This window comes from Balearica regulorum, chromosome 6, assembly GCF_011004875.1.
Source record: "Balearica regulorum gibbericeps isolate bBalReg1 chromosome 6, bBalReg1.pri, whole genome shotgun sequence".
NCBI lineage: Eukaryota > Metazoa > Chordata > Aves > Gruiformes > Gruidae > Balearica > Balearica regulorum.
Genome location: NC_046189.1, coordinates 34,221,924 through 34,246,218, shown reverse-complemented (window position 1 = coordinate 34,246,218; position 24,295 = coordinate 34,221,924). Strand labels below are relative to the sequence as shown.

At 42.9% G+C, this 24,295-nt stretch overlaps 1 protein-coding gene across 1 annotated transcript in view; it reads left to right on the top strand.

Annotated features, from left to right (window-relative positions):
- The first annotated feature begins 12,617 nt into the window (after positions 1-12,617).
- The window catches only part of DPP10 (dipeptidyl peptidase like 10), a 292,219-nt gene continuing 280,541 nt past the window's right edge, over positions 12,618-24,295 (top strand). The window contains exon 1 of the mRNA XM_075757159.1: positions 12,618-12,874. Within this exon, the coding sequence (XP_075613274.1) occupies positions 12,803-12,874 (72 nt within the window). The 5' untranslated portion in view covers positions 12,618-12,802. The remainder of the gene's footprint in view (positions 12,875-24,295) is intronic.

Genomic DNA, 24,295 nt, shown 5'->3' with positions numbered 1-24,295 from the left:
ACTGCAACATGGAGCATGGAACAATATTTTTCTGCCACTTTTGGACTGCAGTTGGTTGTCTTGTTGCTTGTGTGCGCCTGATTTCAGCTCTGCATGGGTAGCACCTTACACACTTTTTGATTGAATTACATATGGTTGATTTTGGATCATTTACCCAGTTTATTAAGCTTGTTTTCAATTCTGATCATGTTCTTGACGTTGTTTGTAATCCACTTCTCTGCACATTCCCAAGTCTGAGTTTTGTACTTACAAATGTCTGTAAGAATACTCTCTAATAACTGAAATAATGGTGAATAACGATGGACTTACACACAGATCTCTGAAAGGTCCAAATTGAAAATACTTCCCCTTTTGGCAATTTATATTAAGAACTAAGATTTCATGTAGTTTGTCAACCAGCTGTGCAAAACTAATTTCATCTAAATCTCATTTTCTTATGAGAAAATCATGTGGTATTATTTTTGAAGTCTTACAGCACGTTCCTCCGATTATGCACAGTTTGCCTGTTAAAAAGCGAAACCAGACTGGCTGGATGTTACCTGGTCTGGATAAATTGATGATGGCTGTTCTTTTTATGACCTTATCTTCTATAAACTTAAGTTATGGTTTGTTTGGGGGTTTTTTTGAGAACAAATGACTAAGCTGCTTGTGTATACTTTATTCTTATCTGCCTTGTTAAAGACAAGCAGAGTTTTTGCCATTCTCCAATCCAGTAGAATTACTGTGTCCTTTTGAAGTTCTCAGTCATGTCTCTCAAATGGTTCAGAGATGGCTGAAGCTTCAAATTTTTTTGAGTGAGATTGATTTGTTGATTTGAATGTTGATTTATTGAATTATTTAACTTATTTAACTTATTTATTTATTTATTGTTCTGATCTTCATAACTAGTGAGCACATAGTTAACTAAGTATGTGGTCTCAATCTGACAAAGGTATTAGAAACATCAGATTTAAATCTTTTTCTTGTTTTGAAATCTGCCTTTGCTTAAATCTTTTATCTTCTTTTACCTTTTTCTCATTTTTCCTAATCATCTCATCGGAATAACTTTCCAACTTTAGATTCTCAACAATTTTTCTATGCTCCTTCTATTTCCCTGGTGGTTTCTCCTTTCTTTTGGAAAATAAAATATTATCCCCGCTGTATTCAGAAGTTGATATATCATCTTTGTCAGCCTGTATTGCTTTTCCATCAGACATTTGTATAGTAAAAATCCTCCTGGCTGCCTACTTCTTCCGTACGATGTTTCTGCATGTTACTCCCCTCAATACAAAGACAAGAATCAGGATATTTGTGAAGACTAAGGCTTGTGCTTGATTTCAAGGTTAAATAGGGAAAGAACGACTCCCTACAGGATAGCACCCTTATTCATAGTCCCTTTTATCTTTACACAGAATCATTCAAGAAGATAGTAATTCCTTCTGACTTGTTGAACTGCATACTTCAGAACCAGGATACATGTTATTGATACAGAGGCAAGGCTGCCTTTTTTCTCTGTTCCCACTCTTCTTGAACAATTTATTACCCTTTTACAGCAAAATCCCAATTCCGTAATGCATCCATTAATGCTATAGTGCTGCTTATGTTGTTGACTCTGTGCTAAAACTTCAGCTTCTTGCAGCTGTTTTTCATTTTCAGGGTATTTACATATCACTACCTTAGATACTTAATTGAGGGGTCCGTTATTTTCTTTCCTATAATTCTGTTTCAATTTCCAACCAAATAGCTAGCCGGAGAGTTTCAGACTTCCATAATATCCACTTTTTTGCTCATCTGTGTGATTTTTTTCACTGGATCAGCCTAGCTTATGCGAGTGATGTGAGGGATAGCTCTTCTCTTTAATAGCATTTTTTTCTCAAACTTACTGGATTCTCCAGGGTTAGAAGCATCAGCAATTCTTTATCTGCCTCTCCTGCCCAATAGCCTGTTGAAATCCTCAGGAGGGTTTCTGAATGTAGCTCCCAGATGAGTAATGATGCTGAGGCCGGGTTTTAGATAGTTATTTAGAATCAAAGCACCGGTGTGCCAATATGTGGTCCTCCGTTAGTCTCCTGAGAGGACACTATCAAGACAGTTCGGAAGTCTGAAGTTTGTGTCCAATTCTCAAGGTTAAAAATAGTCCCAAAGTTTCTGTCCACCTAAGTCTCCAACTATATTAACTTTCCCAATGTCTGCATTTTTCTTACAGTTTGTTTCTAATTAGAGATTCTTGATAATTGAATTGAAAGGGAAAGAGCTTTCTTCTGCTTCAAATCACACTCTGTGACTTTGGCAAGTACCCTTAAGCATCTCTGTCACCTTCTTTATTGAGCAAAAGTGCTAAAATGACTGCCAAGCTGAAAACGCTGTGAAAGATCACAGAATATTATCCAAATGAAATGTCTGGTCACCATAATCAGAAGTTAGACCAAAATGAGAATTCAGCTATATGCAATCCAAATCCCAGTGTTGAACTGGGGTGATATTTTTTTATTTTGCAAACATTTGCTTGCATAAACTTCTGCCTATAGAAACTGAGTAGACTATTACTGAGTAAAGCACTGTATTCCTTTAATTATTCCTTTCTAGCTTTTCCAGATACTTCTGTTTCTGGGATAAACTGCATCAACCAAACTTTTTTTTTTTAATGTGACAGCAGTATTGTGAAACGTGAACAAAGACATACAGTAAACTAGTCTCAGAACTGCTTAAAATACCTATTAGAAAGTTTTTTAGGGAACCCATGTGAAATTACACTTGGATAAGCCCCCTAGTATGTGTAGCTTATCCAAGCGCTTAATCAGTGTTTGACTTCTTGATCATCCTGTTGACTTTACTTGCATTTGATCTCAAAATGTGGTCCATATCCTATTGAGTCAGGAGGCACTGGCATAATTCCTTCTAAGCCAGTCCTCTACTATGAGGCTGAATATATTGCATTACTGTGTTTTAACACAATTCTTATTAATTCTTAACATCCAATTTTATATACACTTAAGATTATACCTATCATTTTTATTACTATACTTAATATTCTTAAGTGTTTACTTCTTTCAGTTAATGTTGCAGTTGCCAATGTTCCTGTTGTATTCTGTTCAGGAATCGGGATTCTAAAAGCAAGGTTCTTCCTTAATCCTGTATATTTACATACTGGATACTTAACATCTTCCTCATGATCTTGACTGGAGAATACTTCCTTCATTTACTAAAGTTTTTTGTGTATATTTGTATAGTTGTTCTGCTTGGCCTTGGGCTGTAGTTGTGTTTCCTTGATGGATGAATAGCTTTCTGCATGGATAATTTGTATATCGGTTTGTAAAACATTTTCAGTTCCTTTGGGAAAGAAAAGGTGTTATCCAAATCTTGGATAATTGTGTTGGTTTTATGTGGCAAGGTTTTGGTAGCGGGGCCGGCGGGGGGGGGCTACAGGGGTGGCTTCTGTGAGACGCTGCTAGAAGCTTCCCCTGTGTCTGACAGAGCCAATGCCAGCCGGCTCCAAGACGGACCCGCCGCTGGCCAAGGCCAAGCCCATCAGCGCCTCTGTGATAACATATTTAAGAAAGAGAAAAAAACAGTTAGAGAGAGCTTTTGCAGCCAGAGAGAGGAGTGAGAAGATGTAAGAACATCTGCAGACACCAAGGTCAGTGCAGAAGGAGGGGCAGGAGGTGCTCCAGGCGCCGGAGCAGAGATCCCCCTGCAGCCCGTGGTGAAGACCATGGTGAAGCAGGCTGTCCCCCTGCAGCCCATGGAGGGAGGATGAGGGGGTGTAGAGATTCCACCTGCAGCCCGTGGAGGACCCCACGCCAGAGCAGGTGGAGGCACCTGAGGGAGGCTGTGAACCCATGGGAAGCCCGCGCTGGAGCAAGCTCCTGGCAGGACCTGTGGCCCCGTGGAGAGAGGAGCCCACGCCAGAGCAGGTTTGCTGGCAGGACTTGTGACCCTGTGGGGGACCCACGCTGGAGCAGTTTGCTCCTGGAGGTCTGCACCCCGTGGAGGAGACTCACGTTGGAGAAGGTCATGAAGGACTGTCTCCCGTGAGAGGGACCCCACGCTGGAGCAGGGGAACGATGAGAGGAGTCCTCCCCCTGAGGATGAAGAAGTGGCAGAAACACCGTGTGATGAACTGACCGTAACCCCCACTCCCCGTCCCCCTGTGCCGCTGGGGGGGGCGGAGGTTGAAGCCGGGAGTGAAGTTGAGCCCGGGAAGATGGGAGGGGTGGGGGGAGGTGTTTTAAGATTTGATTTTATTTCTCATTTCTCTACTCTGTTTTGCTTGGTAGTAAATAAGATGAATTTCCTCTCTAAGTTCAGTCTGTTTTGCTCATGACGATAATTAGTGAGTGATCTCTCCCTGTCCTTATCTCGACCCGTAAGTTTTTTTTTTCATTGTACCTTTTCTCCCCTGTCTAATGAAAGAGGGGAGTGATAGAGCGGCTCTGGTGGGCACCTGGCCCTCAGCCAGGGTCGACCCACTACAATAATATATGTTTGTATTATTATACAAATGTTTGATACCTTTCATTATATAACATCTGCTATGGATGAATAGGCTCTTATCACATAGTGGTGTGACAGCTCCATGTCATATTGTAATAACATCATGGAAAAAAGCTCAGTGGTATAATTTTATGCAAAGTCTTTTCTCCTTCCCTTTGGAGTAGGACTAAGTCTTTCAGGATGCTAAGACCTACTCTATCCAGTGACTGCTCATCAGAACTAAGGATACTGAATAAAGAAGAGGCCCCGCTCTTACCTCCTTGTTCCCCTCAATGTTTTGAGGCATCTTAGACTTACGGTGGCCAACAGAGTTACCTTTTTAAAAAAACCAAACTGTGCAGTCGTAGATGATTTTTATAATTTTCAGCATAGAGTAAGTGCACGTAGTCATATCTCTGTTTCAAAGGAAAATATGATTCTCAGTAGAAAATTGTTTTTTAATCATTGCTAGCATCATAAGGCTTGTTGATTTAGTTGTAGAGTGAATTAGATGGAAAATATTTGGCAGGACACTCGTCCTGCAAGAAGGAAGTCTGATCAAAAGAGTCTGGGGGATTATGCAGATTTTTGTAATGTTTTAGAAAAGGGGAAGAGAATAATTTGTATTGGTATTGAAATGTTTTCTTTCATTTTCTGGCTTAAATTAATTTTGACTTTTGCAATGTAGTAAAATTAACATAATATTACTTCTATGTAATAGAAATAATGAAACTGAATTCAATAATGTAATAGGAAAAATGTATCGGTTTGCTTCAGTAATAAGAAAATTTGTCAATGCTATTAAAACATTTCAGTTAGATTTCTTCCCAAGTTTTATTTTATTGTAGATTATGGAATTTTATTATGATTCTATTCTGAGTTTTAACTCCCCTCATTCTCTCTTTTTTTTCTTTTTCCTCTTACTCTTCCTGCTCCCCAGCCCCCAAATGAGCAGATGAAATTTGGGCTTCCTAATACATCCCTATAGATTTATGTAATGTATAAGGGCAACATGTTCAAAATCGCTTATTTAAGTTAAGCATTCAATCTGGGTAGTTTTTAGTAATGAATAAGTGCCAAATCTATTGAGGGTCTTTTTAATATCCCACTTACTGCCTAGTTGCATCCCTCATGGTTAAGTATCTGTGAATCTGACAAGTCTTCCAAGAGTAGCACGTAGATACTAGATTTCTGAATATGCCAACATCATTTTTGTAAACTGTGGTCTGGGTCATGAAATGGGTTTGAATATTAGTCTGAATTCTTTATCTATTATCTACCATTGATAGGAGAGTCTCAATGAACCGTTTCATGTTACTGTACATGCATGCTGTACGAAGTTCTTTGAAGAAGAGTGGTACGGCAACCACCAAGAAGAAAAAGAATCAGTCTTGCCACTTGTGGTTTTAACCATGAGGTTACACTAGTAATCTTTTTGGTTTTTTAGACATACTTCTGATTCTTACCTATGTCAATATGAGACTTTTGAATTCCTGGACCAGCCATCTGTTGACCAAATTTAACCTGATTTAATGTGTAAAAAAGCTGACAGATTTGTCAATACATTATGACAATACATTTATATTTATGGATTCATGTATTTTACTACAAATATGCATTGAGAGAATTTTAAAGATCTGAACCTTACGTTTTTTTGCTATGCAGGTCGATCCTCAACACAAATTATAGTATTTCCCCCCCTCAATTTCACATGTATCTTCTTAAGAATTAAAAAGTAAGGCAAAAGTTATAATATGCAAATTCTGCTATAACAGATCTTCATGGGCGAGGTGTTTCTAGAGAAGCTTTTGCTGGATCAGAGCTATGGTGCGATGGCTAGGGAAGGGGAAATACATGTTTCAAAATCTAAGATCTAGTTTAGCTTCCCCCCTACCAAATCCATAACTTTTATGATTGCTTTCTTGAGTAAAAAATAGTTTTGGTGATGAGTAAAAGTAGTGCTGCTTTATATTAATGAACTGCTTGTGAAATATGAATCAGGATCTTTTGTTGTGAGCTACCATTAAGATTTAAAAGCCATTAACACATTTGTATAGTTACTTCACAGAGACTTCTGAAATAGGGCATGCCTTCCCTTTGAAATTTGAACAAATATTATTGTCAGAATATACTTATTACTTTGTTTTTCTCTTCATAGTTACGTTTTGCAAATTTGTTGTCCTTGCAACATTGGTAAGAAGAAATATTTTCTAAATATAATCAAGCAAGCTGGCAAGAATTGCAGCAACTCAAAAACTTAGGATGTGTGAAAATCCCCCCTGTGGCCATAAAGCCATCATAGAAAACCACGCTTGGCTTCTGGCTACTGCTCACAAAGAGGTGGGGGAGGAAGGTCCTGCAGGGCCCTTGTCCAGGCTAACGCAGATGGTTTGGATACCTCAGGACATCTACAGTGGCACCTGGCGACTGTAGTAGCCACCTGAGTCCCAGTTTCAGGCCGTGGTATATGTTTGTGTATAAAATATAACAAACATAAATCAGAAACTGTTCTGATTTATGACTCCATACATTGCTAGGTAATCAGGAGGGGATGCCATAGACCCGAAATCACAGCTCCCGTGTTCTGTTATGAACTATTCCTTCAAGCACTCTTGAATGCTGGCTGTGCGTTTTATTGGTTAATGAGAAGTATTTTTGGAAATGCAGTCCTGTTCTCCATACTTTTGCTGAAATATTTTAATAAGTCCTGTAACTTTCCTGCTGGAATATATTTGCATTTATTTGTATTAACTCAGTGTTTGCATTGCTTGTTTTTCTAAAACAAGACAAGGAGAGAAAAACATGAGTACAATTTATTCACAAGGAAAATAGCCTTTCACTGAAGCAGGTATTAGAATATAATGTGTTTCTGAAAGCAGAAGGTGACTGGAATTTTCCCTCTATCAAAGAATTTCTTAAGAAGCAAAGTTCAGAGATTCTGTCATTTAAAACCATAATTTAAAAAGCACTCTGTAGAAAACCACATTCTGTTTTTCAGGTTTATGTGACTCAGAGTGGTTCTTCTCTGGACAAGTATTTTTAGTTTTTGCAAGCCCACAGATCCACTTAAAACACCAGCAAAGAACAATCATCTTAACTTTTCTTGTTTTCTGGTCACATTAGTTTGACTTTTAAATTCACCTTTATAATTTCAAGGATTTTTTTTAGCCCATTTGCTAAAGCTTTAAACGGAATCAGAAATCCATAACCAGAGTATATTCATAAGATCTGATTTTAAAAAGCCACCGACAAGCTCTCAAGCTATGACCTTGCAGCTTTCATACACTCATCAGCGCTGGGCTTCATAGAGGCTGAGGATAATATGACATCAGACTTTTTTCCTCAGGCTATGAGAGTCTGAGCCATAAGGTTGCTAGCAAGAGAGATACAAACGTGAAGTTCTAGGCTAGAGCTGATTGAGAATCTTTTGATCTCAATCAGTTGACTTCATGACAAAAAAGCAGATGCTGTTTGTAGGAATTGGTCAACTGGATGTAATAGATTTAATGAGGCTTCTTATTTTTATGGGAATGCTTATAATTAGCGATCAAGTAGTATTTACATTACAGTAATTACATTACAATAATTACGATGAGGGCCGTATAAAATACTCAGAAAACAAACCTACCTGTTCCACCTGTTCCAGTTTTGCTCTTTGAAACTCCACCACTGGAGCAGCAGCAGGCTTGGCAAAACAAAAACTCACTCCCTAAGGAAGGGACAAGATCCTCCCTGTGCTAGTAACGACTGTGCCTCTTTGAGGTCATCTGTGCAGCGGCAGCATCTGCATGACACGAGGCAGTTAAATCACTTGATAACCAGGACTTTATTTAAACCCAGATTTTGTATCTTTACTTCAGCTCAGACACTGCACCTCCCAGCCCACCTCCCGGTCACGGGAGTGAGGAACGCGTGGCACATATGCAACGTCTGGCACCTAGGGGTGCTCTCAGTAACCACTCCGTTTATGTGGAAGACAAAATAATCATGTTATGTGTTGACTCATGCACCCAGATCTTGTGTGTGATGAGGAAGACGCAGGAAATTACAAGGAGTCTGTAACATAACATTTCAGTTGAAAGATAAATGAATTAATGTAATGACTCTGTAAAGAACTGATCAAGAGCGTAATTCCATTTATTTCTGCAGCTATTTCACCCAAGCCTTAAGTGCTTTCCCTGCTGATACTATGAGGTATTGCTATGGACTCAATGATCCTTATGGGTGCCTTCCAACTCGAGATATTCTAAGTGTTTTGGTGACAATGGTATAAGAAACTACAATAAATCCTGCACACCTTAATGGCTTTTACCCATATAGCATCAGTTTTAACTCCAGGCTCCAGTTTCAAAGATGTGTCCTACAACTGTTCTTCTAAACAACCCAGTCAAATGACTTTTGAACAGTAATTTACAAAAAGAGACCCAAATAAAAGTTAATGTGGGCAGTAGTGAAAACTGGTGAGTTAACTTAATATCCCCAAAGCATCAATACTCTGAACCAACGAATCAGCATTCAAAAATAATGATAAAAGGAATGATCAAGTGCTACTAATGAGAGTTTAGGTATTGATTTTAAGAAGCTTTAGATAAGACTCAGTGTGTACAGAGCCAATCCCCAAACTCCTACCCCCAAAATACTCACATTTCCACTAATTGTAATTGATTTATGAATATCCAACAATGAGCAAGAATGACCTTTATGAAACGTACCCTCCGTATCTTAGTCCATTATAGTGATAAAACCTCATAGTGAATATATTGTGAATAACCAAGCTTCAGCTAAATTGACTGCTAATGTCTTTTTCATTCTTGATTAATAGTGGAACTCCATCACAATGGATCTCATGAAAAACAAGCTGAAAGTAATCCCTATTTGAAACATGCCCATTCAAACCCTAAATCATTAGAATTCTTCAGCTGTGATAGGGGCTCAGTAATTAGTCGAGTTGCAATAGACCTGTGCCATAAACAGCATGAATCAGAACACGTCTGCTTCTAAGACCTATTATTTGTATTACTGTAGCACCTAGAGGCCACAGGCAAAATCTGAGTCTCCCCATGTTATGCATTGCTCAGAAAAAAAAAGATCTGGAGTCCTACAGAACGCAGCCAACACAAAGGGAGGATTGGCAGTAAAGGCTGCTCTGCAGAAGTAAAGCAAAGCAAGAGGTATTGGCATACAAAAGATGTCATCTTGCTTGCTGTTTTTGCTTTTTCTTTGTATAGTGCAATTATTCGAAAAGAGACAGTGTCAGAGGGCAGGAAGGTAAAGGGACAGGGCTGACAGCAGCAAGGGAATAGAAGTTAGGGAAATAATGAATTTTAAAAGCGAAAACAGGGATAGGAAATGGGGAGGTAAGGGCAGAGATGATGTGAAGTGCAGGAACGGCTGAGAGAAAACAACTGTGCAGACTGATACCCGGGGTGAGCAATGCAAGTCCTCACCATGGGCTCTTGCAGCTGGGCCTCATGCAGGGGGCTTGGGTGGTGTTTGGTGTCATGCTGGAAAGGAACCATCAAGTCAGCAACAAGACAAGATTGAGTCAGTTAATTTAGACAATTATCCTACCCTAGGCAGCACCAACTACACTTGTATTGCTCCAGACAGACATTTATCTGGCCTCCAGGGCTGGAGGCCCCCAAACCTCCTAAGGCAACCCAGTCCACCGTCTCATCCCATGTCCACTCCTCCTTTTTGGAAATAAATATGGTTTTTTCCTAATGTTTAACCCGAATTTTTCTTCCTTCTTTAAACCTATTGTTTATCTGATCGACCATGTACACAAGAGGTTATTTTCATTCTTTTGTAGCACCTTTCAACCATTTGAGCATTGTTTTAAAACTGCTCTGTTTTCTCTCCTTTAGACTAACTGATCCCAATGATTTTCAGTTTTTCTTCAGCGCGTGTGCTTGCCAGACCTCTGATTCTCCTTGTTACATGTCTGTGTCACTGTGCATTCCCTGACCCCGTATTCAATGCATGCCCTGCCAGTACTGACAAGGGCAGGATTTCTCCATGCATCATGACCGCTGTAGTCCTGCTTGTCCATTACAGTGCACTGTTTGGCCGGTTCACCGCAGCAGGACACTGCCTTAGGTGCAGTTTTGAGACCCTCTGAAATGTCCCATTCCTCATGTGAAAATGTGATCTAACCTGTTGTTTTCCATCCCTCACGCGTGTCCTTACTGGACTGCACAAAAGGCTATAAGGTCTCAGTCTGTCAGGATCACATTTAACTCTGATAATGTCCTCCAACGTTCTTGGCATCCTCCCCAGCTTCACACTGTTCATGAATCTGATGAGCGTAGTGTGCTCAACCACCCTGGTGCTGATGGAAACATGGGCAAACCCCACCAGGATGGACCACGGAGGGACCACAGCACTGCAGCCTCGTGCTGTGGGTGGGAGCCACTGGAAATGATGCAGTGGAGACAGTTTCGTAGATACTGGGTTTAGTTTTAGTCAGGTTGTTTCTCTCTACCTCACGGGACTGTCCAGGAAGCCAGTGCTGGACGCCCTTCTGCTCTTCTATCCACAGGCCCGTTACCCTATTAAAGAAAGAAATTAGATTTGTTTAACATGATCTGCTCTTGACAAATTAATGGTGGCTATTAGTTGTCATCTAGCTTTCATCTAGGTGCTTGCAAAGTTAATTTGATTATTTTTTTCTAGAACTTTTATTGAGACTTCGAGAGAAATTGTGTGTGTCGATCGGTGGAGGAGTCAACACAGCGATGGGTGATACAGGATGATGGAAATTCTCAATACTCTGTATTCTGTGGCTGGCTGGTCTGTAATTCCTCAGTCTGTTGTCATCTCCCTGTTCCCTTCTAACTTGCTCCCACTATAGGCTGAAATCTTAGATCTTTGTCACAGCTATTAATTACACTTACCATCCGGTCAGAACTGACCTTTCTTGTTATGTCCTTTCTTGTTGATGCAAAAAAATATTAAAAAAAGATCAAACACTTCTCCCATTATGTGCTGAGAGCTCTCCTTCTACCTTGCAGTGTCTTGAGACACAGGCGCTGGGGCTGCTCGTCAGCAATGCGTCCCTGTCCCAGCACACCGACTCCTCCACGGTGACGATTCTGCTTTTTCAGGACCCTACCGTGAGCTGGACCAGGAAACTGATCTGAATTAACAAACAGCCCAACCCAAGCCTAACTGTTTCACTTGCTTGGGTGTGAGATTCCTCTTCCTTACAAAGACTGATGTTCGCTGTCCCTTGAGTTACCATCTACTATTTTCAACTCTTTCTTTCTTACTGATTAGAAATGCATTTCAGATAGTCTCTTTTGTTGGTCCTTATTAAAAAACCCTTGTCACCAACTGATACTGCTGCTTTAGGACAGAGGGTAGAGTGTGTCCCTAAGGTCTTCCCTTAAGTTCTCCTTTTTCTAGCTCCTTACAAGGGCCTCCTACACTGCATTCAGTGAAAACGGGTACTTGAGACCCCCTTTATAGCCATGGACTTCATAAGGTGAGGGCCTTTCCTGAAAATAAGGGTTGTGATGCCCCACGCTGAGCTCCTCGGGCTAGGGGACATTCCCGCACAGCTCGGGACACCCACCTTTGGCCGCTCGCTGCTGAAACGCCGTGGCGGGGCTGGGGAGCGGCAGAACAGCGCCTGCCCTGTCCCGGGGGGCGTCTGGAGCTGTGGGGGGCAAGAAACGTTAGATAAAAGCAAACAGCACAGCTGTGTATCCTTTCCCACCCCTCTTTTTTTTTTTTTTTTTTTTTTCCTTTACCCCCTCCCCCGTGGTTTCTCTCTGCCGGCGGCGGGGCAGCAGCGGCCATGGGCCTCGGGGGAAGCCCCCGCCGGGCCGGGGCCGGTCCCGGTCCCCGCGGGGCGGTAGCGGGGGCGGGCAGCGCGGCAGCGACGCCCCCGTGGCGGGGGCGCGGATGGTCTCTCCCGGGCCGGCGGGAACCGCTGTGACACCTGCTGGCGGCGGCGGGACGAGGCGGGCCGGCCCACGGCGGGCGGAGCGGAGCGGAGCGGAGCGGGGCGGGCGGGCAGAGCGTGCCCGCCGCGGGGCGCTCCGCGGCCGGCGCCCGGCGGTGATGCGCGGCCGTCCCCCGGTGCGGGGCAGGGCGGCAGCGGGCACCGCGGGGCCGGGCGCCCCCTGAGCACCGGCGCGGCGGGGCACTGCGGTAGCGGTGCTGCCGCGGCGGCGGCTCCGCGCCCCCCGCCCGTCCTCCCCTTTCTCCTCCTCCTCCTCCTCCTCCGCCGCGCCACTTCCAGGGGAGGCTGGTGTCATGCGGCTGGCGCCGAGGGAGGGGTGCCCGGGGCCGCAGCGGCAGTGAGAGGCGGCGAGCCGAGCCGAGCCGAGCCGAGCCCCCTGCGATGACAGCCATGAAGGAGCAGCCGGCGCACCCGGGCGGCAGGGGGAACCCGCCGCCGCCACAGCCCGACCAGGTGGGACCCGCGGCGGGAGGCGCCGAGGGGCCGGGGGATGGAGGGGGCGGGGGGCGGCGGCCGCCGTCCCGGCGAAGTTGTGCGGAGCTGGGTAAAAGTCCGGGGAGGGGGGCGGGCGCCCTCGGGGCGGCTCGGCCGGGGGAAGCGGGAGCCCTGCGGAACCGTCTCGGGGGATGCGGAGGAGGGGTGGGGGAGCGCTGGGGCCGCCCGGACGGGACCTAGCCTTCTCTGGCCCCGCTTCGGGGCTGGGGTGTCGGTCAGCACCGGCCCCCGGCGGCAGCGGGTCCCGCAGGAGTTTGCGCTCCCCTTCCCCGCGAGTTGCGCCGCGGGGAGTCACGCACACGGGGGGGTGGGGGGGTGGGGGGGTGTCCTGCCCTGCCGGCAGGCGCCAGCGGCGCCGACACGGGGCTGCCGGCCGTGGGGACCGGGGGAACAGTGGTGGCACCGGGGGAGCGGGCCGGGGCTGCCGGGGGCGGGGGTGCGGTGCGCCCGGGGCGCCGCGGCCGGCAGCGGGGAGCGGGGGGCGCCCTGTGCCCGCGGCGGAGCTGCCCGGGGCGCCGCGGGGCCGCGCTCTGCATCGCCAGCCTGTTCGCGGCGGGGCGGGAGCGGCCCCACGGGGCCGGGGAGGTTTCCCGGAAGGTTTTTGGCAGCGCCCGGGCGGCGGTCACGTCCGTAGGCCCGACGGGTGCCTCCCCGTGCTCCGGCCGGGGTGAGGCTGTCCAAGGTACCGGTGTCTCTCGGTACCAGCTCGCTGTCGAAACGGGCGAGTCTCGGGCGGCTTCCGCGTGTGAAGGACGGGTACCGGGAGAGCAGCTGAACTTGGCTGTCATCATCACAAAATCGAACTTTTCATTACCAGACCGCCGTATCTGTTGCTCCGGGGCGATAGCGCTAACGCATCGGGAGCGAAGGGGCCGTGCGCCTTCCCGCCGAAGCCCCGGTGCTGGGGCCCCTCTGGCACCCGGCGGCCGCTGCTGCAGGGGCGGCGGGGCCGAGCAGGAGCCGGGCACCTGCCCTCCCCGCCCGGCGGGTGAGGCCCCCGCGGCGCAGCTCTCCCTCGCCCGTAACACCTAAAAATGGGCTAACTCCAGCGCTATGGCGAGATTGAGGGTGGGTTTTTTTTGGTTTTGTTTTTTTTGGGTTTTTTTTGCACATTATCAGGACTCATCGCTCCTATTTTGAACTCCAGCGTGCTGAACGGGGCTTGCAGGACACGGGGAGCCGCGTTTCACATTTTCATTCTCCGTTACGTGCATCTACAGGGCTTAATTTTCCTCTGATGCGCTAACATTGGGTGAAAAACGCCAACAGTGAAAGCTGCTGTGCAGAGTTATGTTTTAAAAAGCTCGTATCCGAGCATCCAGCCTGCACATCCAGGCTGCGCGTTAAGCTTCTGGGTAGTCCTTCCAGTCTCAGTGAACCCATTAATTTAAATAAATTTGAAGATGTGTGCTTTTTCCTGAAAAGTATGTGCATTATGGTACATCTTCATGTAATGCTGATAAAATAAAACATTTGATTTTGAGGAGCCTTCTTGAATAAATTAATTGTATAAGTTACATTCTCTGAAAAAGATGGGTAACTTCCATCAGTACTTAAATTTCATGCAAATAGCAGAATTTATGGAAAAGTCAAGATCATTTTAAATGGTCTCAGCCATTCACAGAGCTCATAAATTTCGGGGACATTGTTTTGCTTTAGAGGGATACTGCTTTTAGATATAATAAAAAGTACTTGAACTTAACCAGTCTTTATTCCTTTATATTCAATTCAGACATACTGAATTGCCAGAATGGCTTTTTCTTGTAGGAGGTGGAAATCTTTTCAAAGCAGGCTTAACATTATATGCCAAAAATTACCAGTTTGTCTGCTCTTTTAGGTTGTAATGAGGAACAGCATTATGTTCTCAATTTAAACATTAGGAATTTACCCTAAATATAGAAATATTATTACCCGAGTGCTCAGCCTATCTCGGTGGTGGACGGGGGACCACTGGTCTATCTGGTGTGCCTAGCTGCGTGAAGTGTAAATGTGAAGTCCCGTATGTTTGCATCAGGTTTTTCCACACCGAGTTTGGTTTTCTTGGTAAAAGTTGACATCGAATCAACTTTGCTTGCTGTCTTAGATGCTGGAGACATCACGCAGTAAATAATGGTATCACATACGTTGCTTTTAATGGGCCGCAAGTCCTTCCAGGGCTTTAAATGCTAATTATAAGGATGCAGGCCTAACTCCTGCAGTGAGCTCTGTATAGACTGAGGCCATGGTTGGTGGATCTCTACGAACACCAAAGCCGCTCATGCACCTTCACAGCAGCCAAGATCCGTGCGATTGTAGCTCAGCCCTGGCCAGGGCTTGGCCACAGGCTGTGTCCGACTCTAGGTTTATGCTGGAAACGGTTGTTAGTACAGTAGTGTGAGATGGCTGTGATCGCAACAGAGGGATATTGTGAGTTTGAAGCTTTTTGTTGACTCTTTGTGGTTGTGGTTACAGATCTGCAGCCGTGGTGAGCATGGGGAGAGGAACAAGCAGGGGCTCATACGTTCACCCAGTTTTCCATACCCCATAGCACTGTCACTGCTTGGTCCATGTGGACAACGCATCCTTCTTAGGGCCTTCAAGAAATCCTTATCTGTCCGGGTACTCTTGTTTAACGTTGCATTTTGCTCGGTGAGCTTGTACAAACCTGTAGTATCACTACAAATGACACCTGCAGTTTATTTATTTATTTTTAACAAGAAGCTGCATCTGCACTGAGAGGGTTTCCTGAGAGAGCAGGAGCAGCAAATCTTTTCTAGCAGAGAAGTGGTTGGGCCTTTGGGAAGTCCAAGAAGGAGCAAGGAATTACCCCAGGATTTTCTATGTGTAAATCTCTTTCCTGATTTCAAAGTCTGATTTTACAGATCCTCCTGAGAACAGTCAAACTGAAGTTGATGCATTTGTGGTAAATTTATAGGCTTGGGACCTGAGCTGTAATTTCAAATTACAGCAGGCTAATGCTGGGACTCTCCACTGAAATAAAAGCTTGGATCGACAGACTGAAGCATCCATAGCCATCATCTTATAAATAAATTGGACACAACTTCATATCCAACACTTCCCCTGATGGTATTTTTAAATCAAGCCTCTGCTGGGCCAAGGCATCTAATAACAAGTTCCATTAACAGTGCTATTGATGTTTTGGCGATCGGTTTGATAAATTAGCCAGATTTATTCTCAACTCTTTGCTAAATGATGACTCATATTTATTGCCAAAATTACAGTTTTATGTTCAGATGATATATCTGCGGGAAGGAAAATAGCTGTAAATTACTTGTATTTCTGCTCATTTCTGCAAAGCTCCATCAAAGTGCTCAGACTTCTGTCACTTGAGCACTTGTGTTGGGAGTGAATGTGGCTCCCTCAGTTCCTCTTAGAGAGGACAAAAAATAGTGGTTTTCATCTCGTAGCTTTTAAGAACCATCCTGGGGTCTTGGACAATGATGTTTAGTGATCATTTTTAGAAGGCACAACCATTCGGTTGTCAGTGGACACAACATATTTGAAAAATATAATGTACCTGTATGACTTGCTGGTTGATGAATGTTGCTGTCTTTGCAGATGAAAAACTAAGATAATTCCTCTAGGTATTACCTTTGTGAGGCTTCAGTCTGTTTACAAAAAAACAGATGATCTACACCACCTGGTGCTACTTGCTGTTCTTTGTGTGTATAGAAGACAGACCTTTGAAATTTATAATCATTCTCTCCTGAGTCTCTCTCACTCTTCCAACTTAAAGTCTTTTATAAATTGATTTTAAAATAGAAAAAGAAAACAGGTGGGTTTTTTTTTTTTTACTGCGTGTCATTTTAGAATTTACTACATTTTTCTGCTTAAAAATAGGTAAGGAAAAATGAAATCAGACTGTATTGTGTTGCACTAAATAGGGAAATTATTTGGTAAGCATTTAAATTACATGTTTAGTATACATACAACGATGACTGACTACTGTTTGCTTCACTGCCTTGCTTTAAGGAGTTGAATTTTCTCTGCCTCAGGATCAGTTTCTGTGGTCACTGAACAAGGGGCATATTCTAAAAGTACATCTGAACAAAAGAGAACAATCTGTGTTTCATTTTTCAGTGACGAAAGCAAAAATAGTTTATGTTTTTATGTTTTCCTTCATTGCCTTACTTCTTTTTCCTGAAGATAGACTGATCTTGCAGTGGGAAAAATGTTGATGGATAGCTGTGTCTGTCCAGAGCGGTATTCATTTAATGGGGTTTTATCAAGGTAAAAGGGCTCTTCCATGCTCCACGCAGGTCATTTTGAGCTTGATGGGTCAGGGAGAAACTTGAACTCTTAATCGTATATGTACCACAGTTCCAGTAACTTGAAAGATTTAGTTAGGTAGTCAACTCCATGTCCCCTGCTCTTGGTTGTGTTCAGAGTTGGCTTCAGGCTGAAATAAGTACATAATCCAAAGCGACTTTACATCTTCCCAACCTAGTGGAACTTTTTACTTGGTTTATTGCGGCAATATATCAAACCTTCTGGTTTGCAAGGTTCAACATAACGTCGGAAACATCAGGTAGAAAAAAGCCAATAAAAGTGGAGAAATAAGATTATATTATTATGCCCAGAATATTTCATAAAGAGTTAACATCTAAATCTTAGCTTTAACTTTTAAATTCTATTTCATACACTATATATATCCGTGCTGGATCCAGAAAGAAGTATTACAGGCTTGCAATATCTGTTGAATATATGACCAGTAGCACAAGAAGCTTATGTGAAAATGTAGTAACTGTGGTGGTTTGGAATATCATTTAGGATTCAAGTTCTGGGGGAAGGCATGGGACATGTCATCTTTCAAACACTGCCTGTGGCCTTGATTCACTTTCTCTTTGCCACGTGGCTGTTTCGATGGAGTTCAGTCATGTACCTGGTTGTGGTGATGAGCACAAAAAACTCATCCTCCATTTTCATGGCATTTCTAGTCTTCTGCTCTGAGCTCTGTGGAGTGCTGGGCTGTCAGATCTCATTTTTGGTGAAATGCTTCTCACGTTAATTGAGAGGCATCATTTTATATGACATCTTGTAAATGGTCTGTGTACGTACAGGACCTCAGGTAGCTTGAGACAGCAGTCATACAAATGTTTTTAAGTGGCTGTATTGCACATTAGCATATTTTTCTGTACATCTCAAATTCAGAAGTGACAAGTGTCTCTTCAGAAACTCACTTTCCTAATGCAGAAAACTTTACCAAGAACTTTCCAGTGCATGGTCCACCCTCTGCCCAGGGAACCTGGCAGGAACACAACCGTGAAGAGGTCTCTCTTGGTGGACAAAAGGCCAGGCAATCATGCCTGTGCTCTCTTGCTCCCTGTACCCTCCCCTCATGGTTCCCATGCCATTTTGCAGATTCTCTGTGTCTCGCTTTCTAAAGAGCTTGCGGGAATCTGTGCAGCGTAACACAGCACCTGATTTTTCAGCATTTAGAGCCCTCCACTTTGCAGGTGGATTAAAGGGATTATTTAATGCAGTAAATCAAAAACTGTGAAACAGCCCAATCTTTTTGGCTATTCTGTGTCAAAGTGAATTGCAGGCACGCCGTACATTACATAGTAGCCTCAGATATTTGTCGTATTATTTATTTAAAACCATACTTTTTGTATTTCTTTCCAATATCTTCCAACTGAAGGTATTGCTTCAGGCAAGCTATTTTGATAATTAACAAGAGGGAGGAACTCTTTAAGCTGACTGAGATGTTGTTTGTTGTTATTCTAGAATTTGAAAGCCATTATCTTAGCATTTTTTAATAACTTGAGGGCATTCAGAGATTACATGTATGTGTTAGTCGCAAATGTGAACACAGACTTTCTTCCTATAGTGCTAATAAGGATGAATGTAATATGTGATCCCTAGAGAAGTATCTCCGGTATTGGCGTTGGGTTTCTTTTTTTTTTTTTTTTTTAAACTAATAGAGTTTTGAAATGTGCCTGACCTATGGAAAAACATTTAGGTGTACAAGACTATTTCACATGTTATACTTTCTTTAACATTGCACTAGAAGACGTAAGCAGATCCATCTGCTACGAATGCCCGTGTCCTGGCAGCAGGTAGCTGTAATTTGTTGACACCATCTTTGTAACCCTTATAAAACCTGTGTCATATTTCAAGTCCATCCATTAGCCACAAAATCTCGACTGTCTCAAACTTGGTCCCTTTCCACTTTAATCATGCACTTCTTTTACGGTCCATTCAGCTGTATCGAATAATGTTCATGAATATATGATAGTAAAAAGAACAATGCTGATGGTGACTGATGATGATAAATTACTGTATTTATCCATTAGGAAGGACATTGGATGCCCTACAGATCTGAGGCTAAAGTTAAAAGACCTTTTCTAATCATTCTTAACACTGCTGGCAACAGCCACATAACTTATTATGTGTTATTTATGTAGAGAATCTGTAAATAGTTTTGAACGATTCTAAACCAAGATAAAAGCCCTCTGACATTTGGAGGATGTTGTCTGAGAAAATCAATTAGGAAGTATTAAACAATGTGATAATTTCAGGGAAGTAAAGATTCTTTAAAGGCTTTTGGGGTTATTTTAGACTGCCTGGGGCAATATTTGCAATGTACATTCCTTAAGGAAAAAAAAAAATATAAAAAAATCGTGTTGTAGCTTTCTGTCCTGGTTTCAGTGGCTTAAGCCACGACACTTTCCAGAAGACAAACTGGGCAAATATTAGAGTTTTCTTTTTGGAAATACAGAGAGAATTCCAAATGCTAGTGGGAAAACCATTAAACTTGTTTGAAATGCCGGGCAAGTGCAAGAAACTAAATCAAACACTGCCAGCGCGACTGATCATTCATCCTCCGCGTTTGCTCTTTCTGCTCCTGACGGCGCAGAGGCTGCTGCCTTCCTTTCCCCCTTTCCCATCCTAAGGCTGCAGAGGCTGGTTAAATCAAAGCATTTAACATATACTAGGGGAGTCTCTCAGAGTACGGATTTGAGCTTAAGTACACTTAATTAGGAGTAATGTTGTGCTGCTGTTTTGAATCTTACTGTTTAAATCGGATGGTCTAATGACAGTTCTAAATAAACACAAAATGACTATAAAAATTGGGTGGCTTTAGTAAGAGAAAGTGCAGTTCAAGAAGATCTTCTTGGTAGTCCCTGCTGGAAATTTCCTTTTAGGAATTTCTACCTTAGTTGGGAAGCTTTCTGCAACATCTCGGTGCGAATAGCAACGCAACAAAGATCCTACTGAAAAGTTTAGTCAAGGGCCTTCTTGTTCTAGAGCACAGATGATTGTATCGGGTAATTAGATGTCATAAATATAAATTTAAATCTTCTTGAGGTAATAAGCCCACGAAGTCAGAAGACTTTGAAATGAGAGGGTAGCTGCAATGCAAGAAAATTAGTTGCAAAAGGTTCCTTTTTATTTTTAGTTCAAAGGTTTATGGTATTGTGGTGCATTGACTATATGCTACCTTTTGGTCCCTGAGGTGACTTAAAAGTATTTTGTGTCCTGGCCCGTTCCTAATGTGCTTATTTACATGTAGTCCCTCTGACTTCAGAGGGGAAATCCTTACGTGAATAATATTTGCGGGACTAATCATGTAATTTGCACCATAATAATTTTCATTATATCTTGGGAAAAGAAGTCCTTTGGAATACAGTAAGATGGATTGAGCTGCAGTACTCAAGCTGTATGAAAGGTAGTTATCAAAATGTTGTCACTGGCATTCTCCAAGGTTTTTGGTAGTAAATGTTCAGTGTTGTGGCATGTTTTCAAATTCAGAAGGACAGAACTACATTTCTAGTATTGTGTGCCAGACTCTGAAGAGATTTCTGAAGGCAATTGTCAGCTCATGCAAGGTGTTTGCTCACCCAATACGAGAAAGAGTTTATACCTATATATAGTATATACGTTTTCTTGTATGCCTTGCAGGGTCTCTATGTACAATTCTGTACTGAAGAGGGGATTTGCTCTTTTTTGGGTCCTGTTACTGTAGGTAGAAATGAGCTTGATGTTATAGTCCTAAGTGGCAATGTTAAGACCCTACATTTCTGATTTCGTTATGCCCTAACTAGCAGCAACTGAAGGAAGGAGGGTGAAAGCTCCTCTGGATGGGTTCGTGAAGACTCTAGCGAAGTCTTTTTTTTTTTTTGGTTCTGACTATTTGGATTGTGTCCTTAGCTATTTTCTTTTGTCCCTCTGCACTCTCTTTTTAGACAGATTTCGAATTCTGTAAAATGCTGTGTTCTGCGTGAGCTGCTCTCGGTGCTCTCTCACGTCTTTTTCCCTTCGGTTTACTTACATCTCCATGGGATTTGCTCCTGTGCCATACATTTTTCCTCCAGCTTCCCATCTTTAATCTTCTATACACAGAGTTTTCCTAATATTTTTCTTCCAACAGCCCTCCTGCCTTTACTAATGTCGTTTCTCTTTGTAAGCTAAGCAACATCTTTGTCATCGTTTCCTTACTTTTATTTCCCTATTGCTAATCATTTGAAGAATGTTGTCTTTCTTAAGTGTACTGCTAGCTTTCACTGACAGCGTAAGAGGAGTCTCAGAACAAAGGACAGTAACGTAGATATAATGAATTTATGTGTTTTGATACTTCCATTGTGATCCAGTGATTTCATTACGTACTGGGAAACCATTAGGGCATGGAAGAGAATAGCCTGGTGGCAAACAGGAGCGTCATCGTGGTAACCTGTCTCAGCTGCCCCAGTGGTGTCTGTAGTGGAAGCAATGGAAGACAGACAGACAGTTGATAGAATTTTATTCTGTTAGAATAACTCCACACTCTTAATTTCCTATCCCATAACATTAATGACATTAATATACAGTAAGCTTGTAGTTTAAAGAATGTAGTGGTCAGCAAATGAAAATGGAGTAGTCCTTGTGGAATATATATATTGATATGTCAGAGGAAATCTGAATTCTACTTATTTCTGGTCTCTCCTGTATTTATATTGTAAACATAAACAGACACTAGCAGAATGTTTTGCTTGCGTGGTAGTTGGTATCATTTTCGTGGAAGAATTTAGGAAAAGGAGGCTCCTTCCTTTCTTCCTCATAGTACAATTAGCTGCAGCATAGAACCCCCCTGCTTATTCAAGAAAAAGAAGAACTTCAGGAGAAAAGGCTTTAGTGTACTAATTCTGCGAGCAGCACGGCCCTGTGCATCAGTTCTGGGGATATCTTTTTACTGTATTTACATCCTATACACCAAACCCAAGAATCTGCTATAGGTGTCTCACTCCATACAACACATATGGAGAGATGATAGATAATTTCTGAAAGAAGCACCTGCAGGGCCATACATCATGTCAGCAAGGGAGTATATTCAGTGTGTAAAGAAAAAGTAAGCTGCTTCACTGAAAATGTCTTTTTTCCTAAGCTCTGTTTACCTCCCCTATTCTGCCACCTCTCTGCATTATTTTTACTTGGGGGTAGGGTAGACAGCCCCAGATCTGGCTGGATCTTTTTATTCTGAAAACCAACCAACCAGCCAATCAAAACAACAACAAAAAACCCCAAACCTGGAACAAGTCCCTCCCTCAAAACCAGCTTTGAGAATTTTCCCCTTTATCCTTTGCTTCATTCAGGTTATATTTTATTAAATATGTTATTTGTATCTAGGAAACCGTCAATTATATTCTTCATGAATCTTGCCTCTTTTCTGAGTGGGTACAGATTCCTTTCTATAAGGTAAGCTAGGCAAGTGCAACACAACGCAATGCGATGCAATGCCACCTTTGCTTTAGTTCATCTCACAGTTGCCAGCCTAAGTGGACTTAATAGCACTTCTTCCCTGGGATGAAATGGTGCTTCAGTAAAGGATTTTTTCACTTCCCTCTAAAAAGGAAGAACGTTTTCTGCCAAAGTAATGCATTGAAAGTGTAAAGTAAATAAATGTCCTTACCTGCTGCTGTTAATATCTTTTAAACTACTGTAACTCACAAAGGTGTAATTCTCTTTACTCTTAATTACCTATTCCATTTCTTTTTGTCAGGTGTCCTTCCTGCGGTGGGGTGGGCGAGATGCTGAATGTGTTTGCTCATTGCTCACTTCTAGATGAGGAAATACTTCCACTGAAATAATATTCTCTGAGTGTTCGCGTGCAAGCTTGCCCTTCGGCGTTCCTGTGGTCTGCAGTAAATTTCAGTATTGCAGAGCAATAACTCTTGGGTAAGCCCATGGTAGCATTTTAGTTTGGATCAAAAACGTACCAGTGAAACAAATCCTGATCGTACTTGCTGAACTTTGGCTAGGACCCGGAGTTGTGAACTGGATCCCTTTGGTATGAAATTAAGCAAGATGATGTGCTCCAGGGGCACATTTGGGGTCCTCCAGCTGCTAACGGGTGTTTGGTCCCCGGGATCAGATGAGAGCTGGTCCATGTAACCCCCAGAAACACAGAAATTGTGGACATCAGGTCCTTAACACGAATGGTTTCTGTCCCCAGTTCTGCTTCTCTCTCTTTGCTATTTAGCTTTAACAAACACGGAAGGTGATGCATAAATGCATATTTTTAAAAGCAATTGTATGCTTTTGTTTTGTTTTTCACTTGGTTGTAGGCGCGATGCAACTGCCTTGTAAGACTTTTTTTTATTGCAACACTGGAGTTTTTTCTTACATTAAGGCAGCATTTTATGTGAATAAGTCTATGGTTTTGGGTAGAATTAGTATTCCTTGTTTGTCTAACCCCAGCAGATAAGGGCTGTAAGTTCCTGGTCTGTTCTGGCTGTCAGCACAATCCCGTGTGATGCGGCTGAGCGGGACAGAGTCTTAACCACTCACTTATTTTTCAGTAATCTGTAGCCACCGAGGACCCAGTACTAACTGTTGCTTTCATATCAGTCTGAATCTTTCCATCATTTGTAGGAACTTACACTGGTAAGAGGAGCAGCACACAGAATTGTTAGCAAATTGCAGAATACCTGAGAAAACCAGCTTTTTTTGGTGTCTTTCTGTCTGTGTTGCATTTGGACAGTGTGCTCAAGTACAGTAGAGAGCAGTGAGCCATAGTCACATTTACACGGAAACCATTTCCCTTAATGAGAGGAATGGTGTTTATTTTTACTGTAGTGGATTTCCACTAAAAACAGGGAGGCCAGCACATCCACCATCTAAAGTGTGTGCTGGGCTGAGCTTGCTGGAAACAAGGTACGTAAATGGGATGGATGGGTGAGACTGAAATCCGTCACTTTGACTAGTTAAAGGAGGAAACGTGGTAAGAAGTGCCTTCCAGGTACCCATCTGTGTTACATTCAGGTGCCCCATCTTGCAGAAATCATGGCAACAACCAATAGGTACATAAAAAAAAAAAAGGAAAGTGAAATAAGGAGAGTATTTTTTAAGTGAGGCCGTTTAACCCATGGAATAGAAATGCTGAGGTAAGTTTTGAACTCT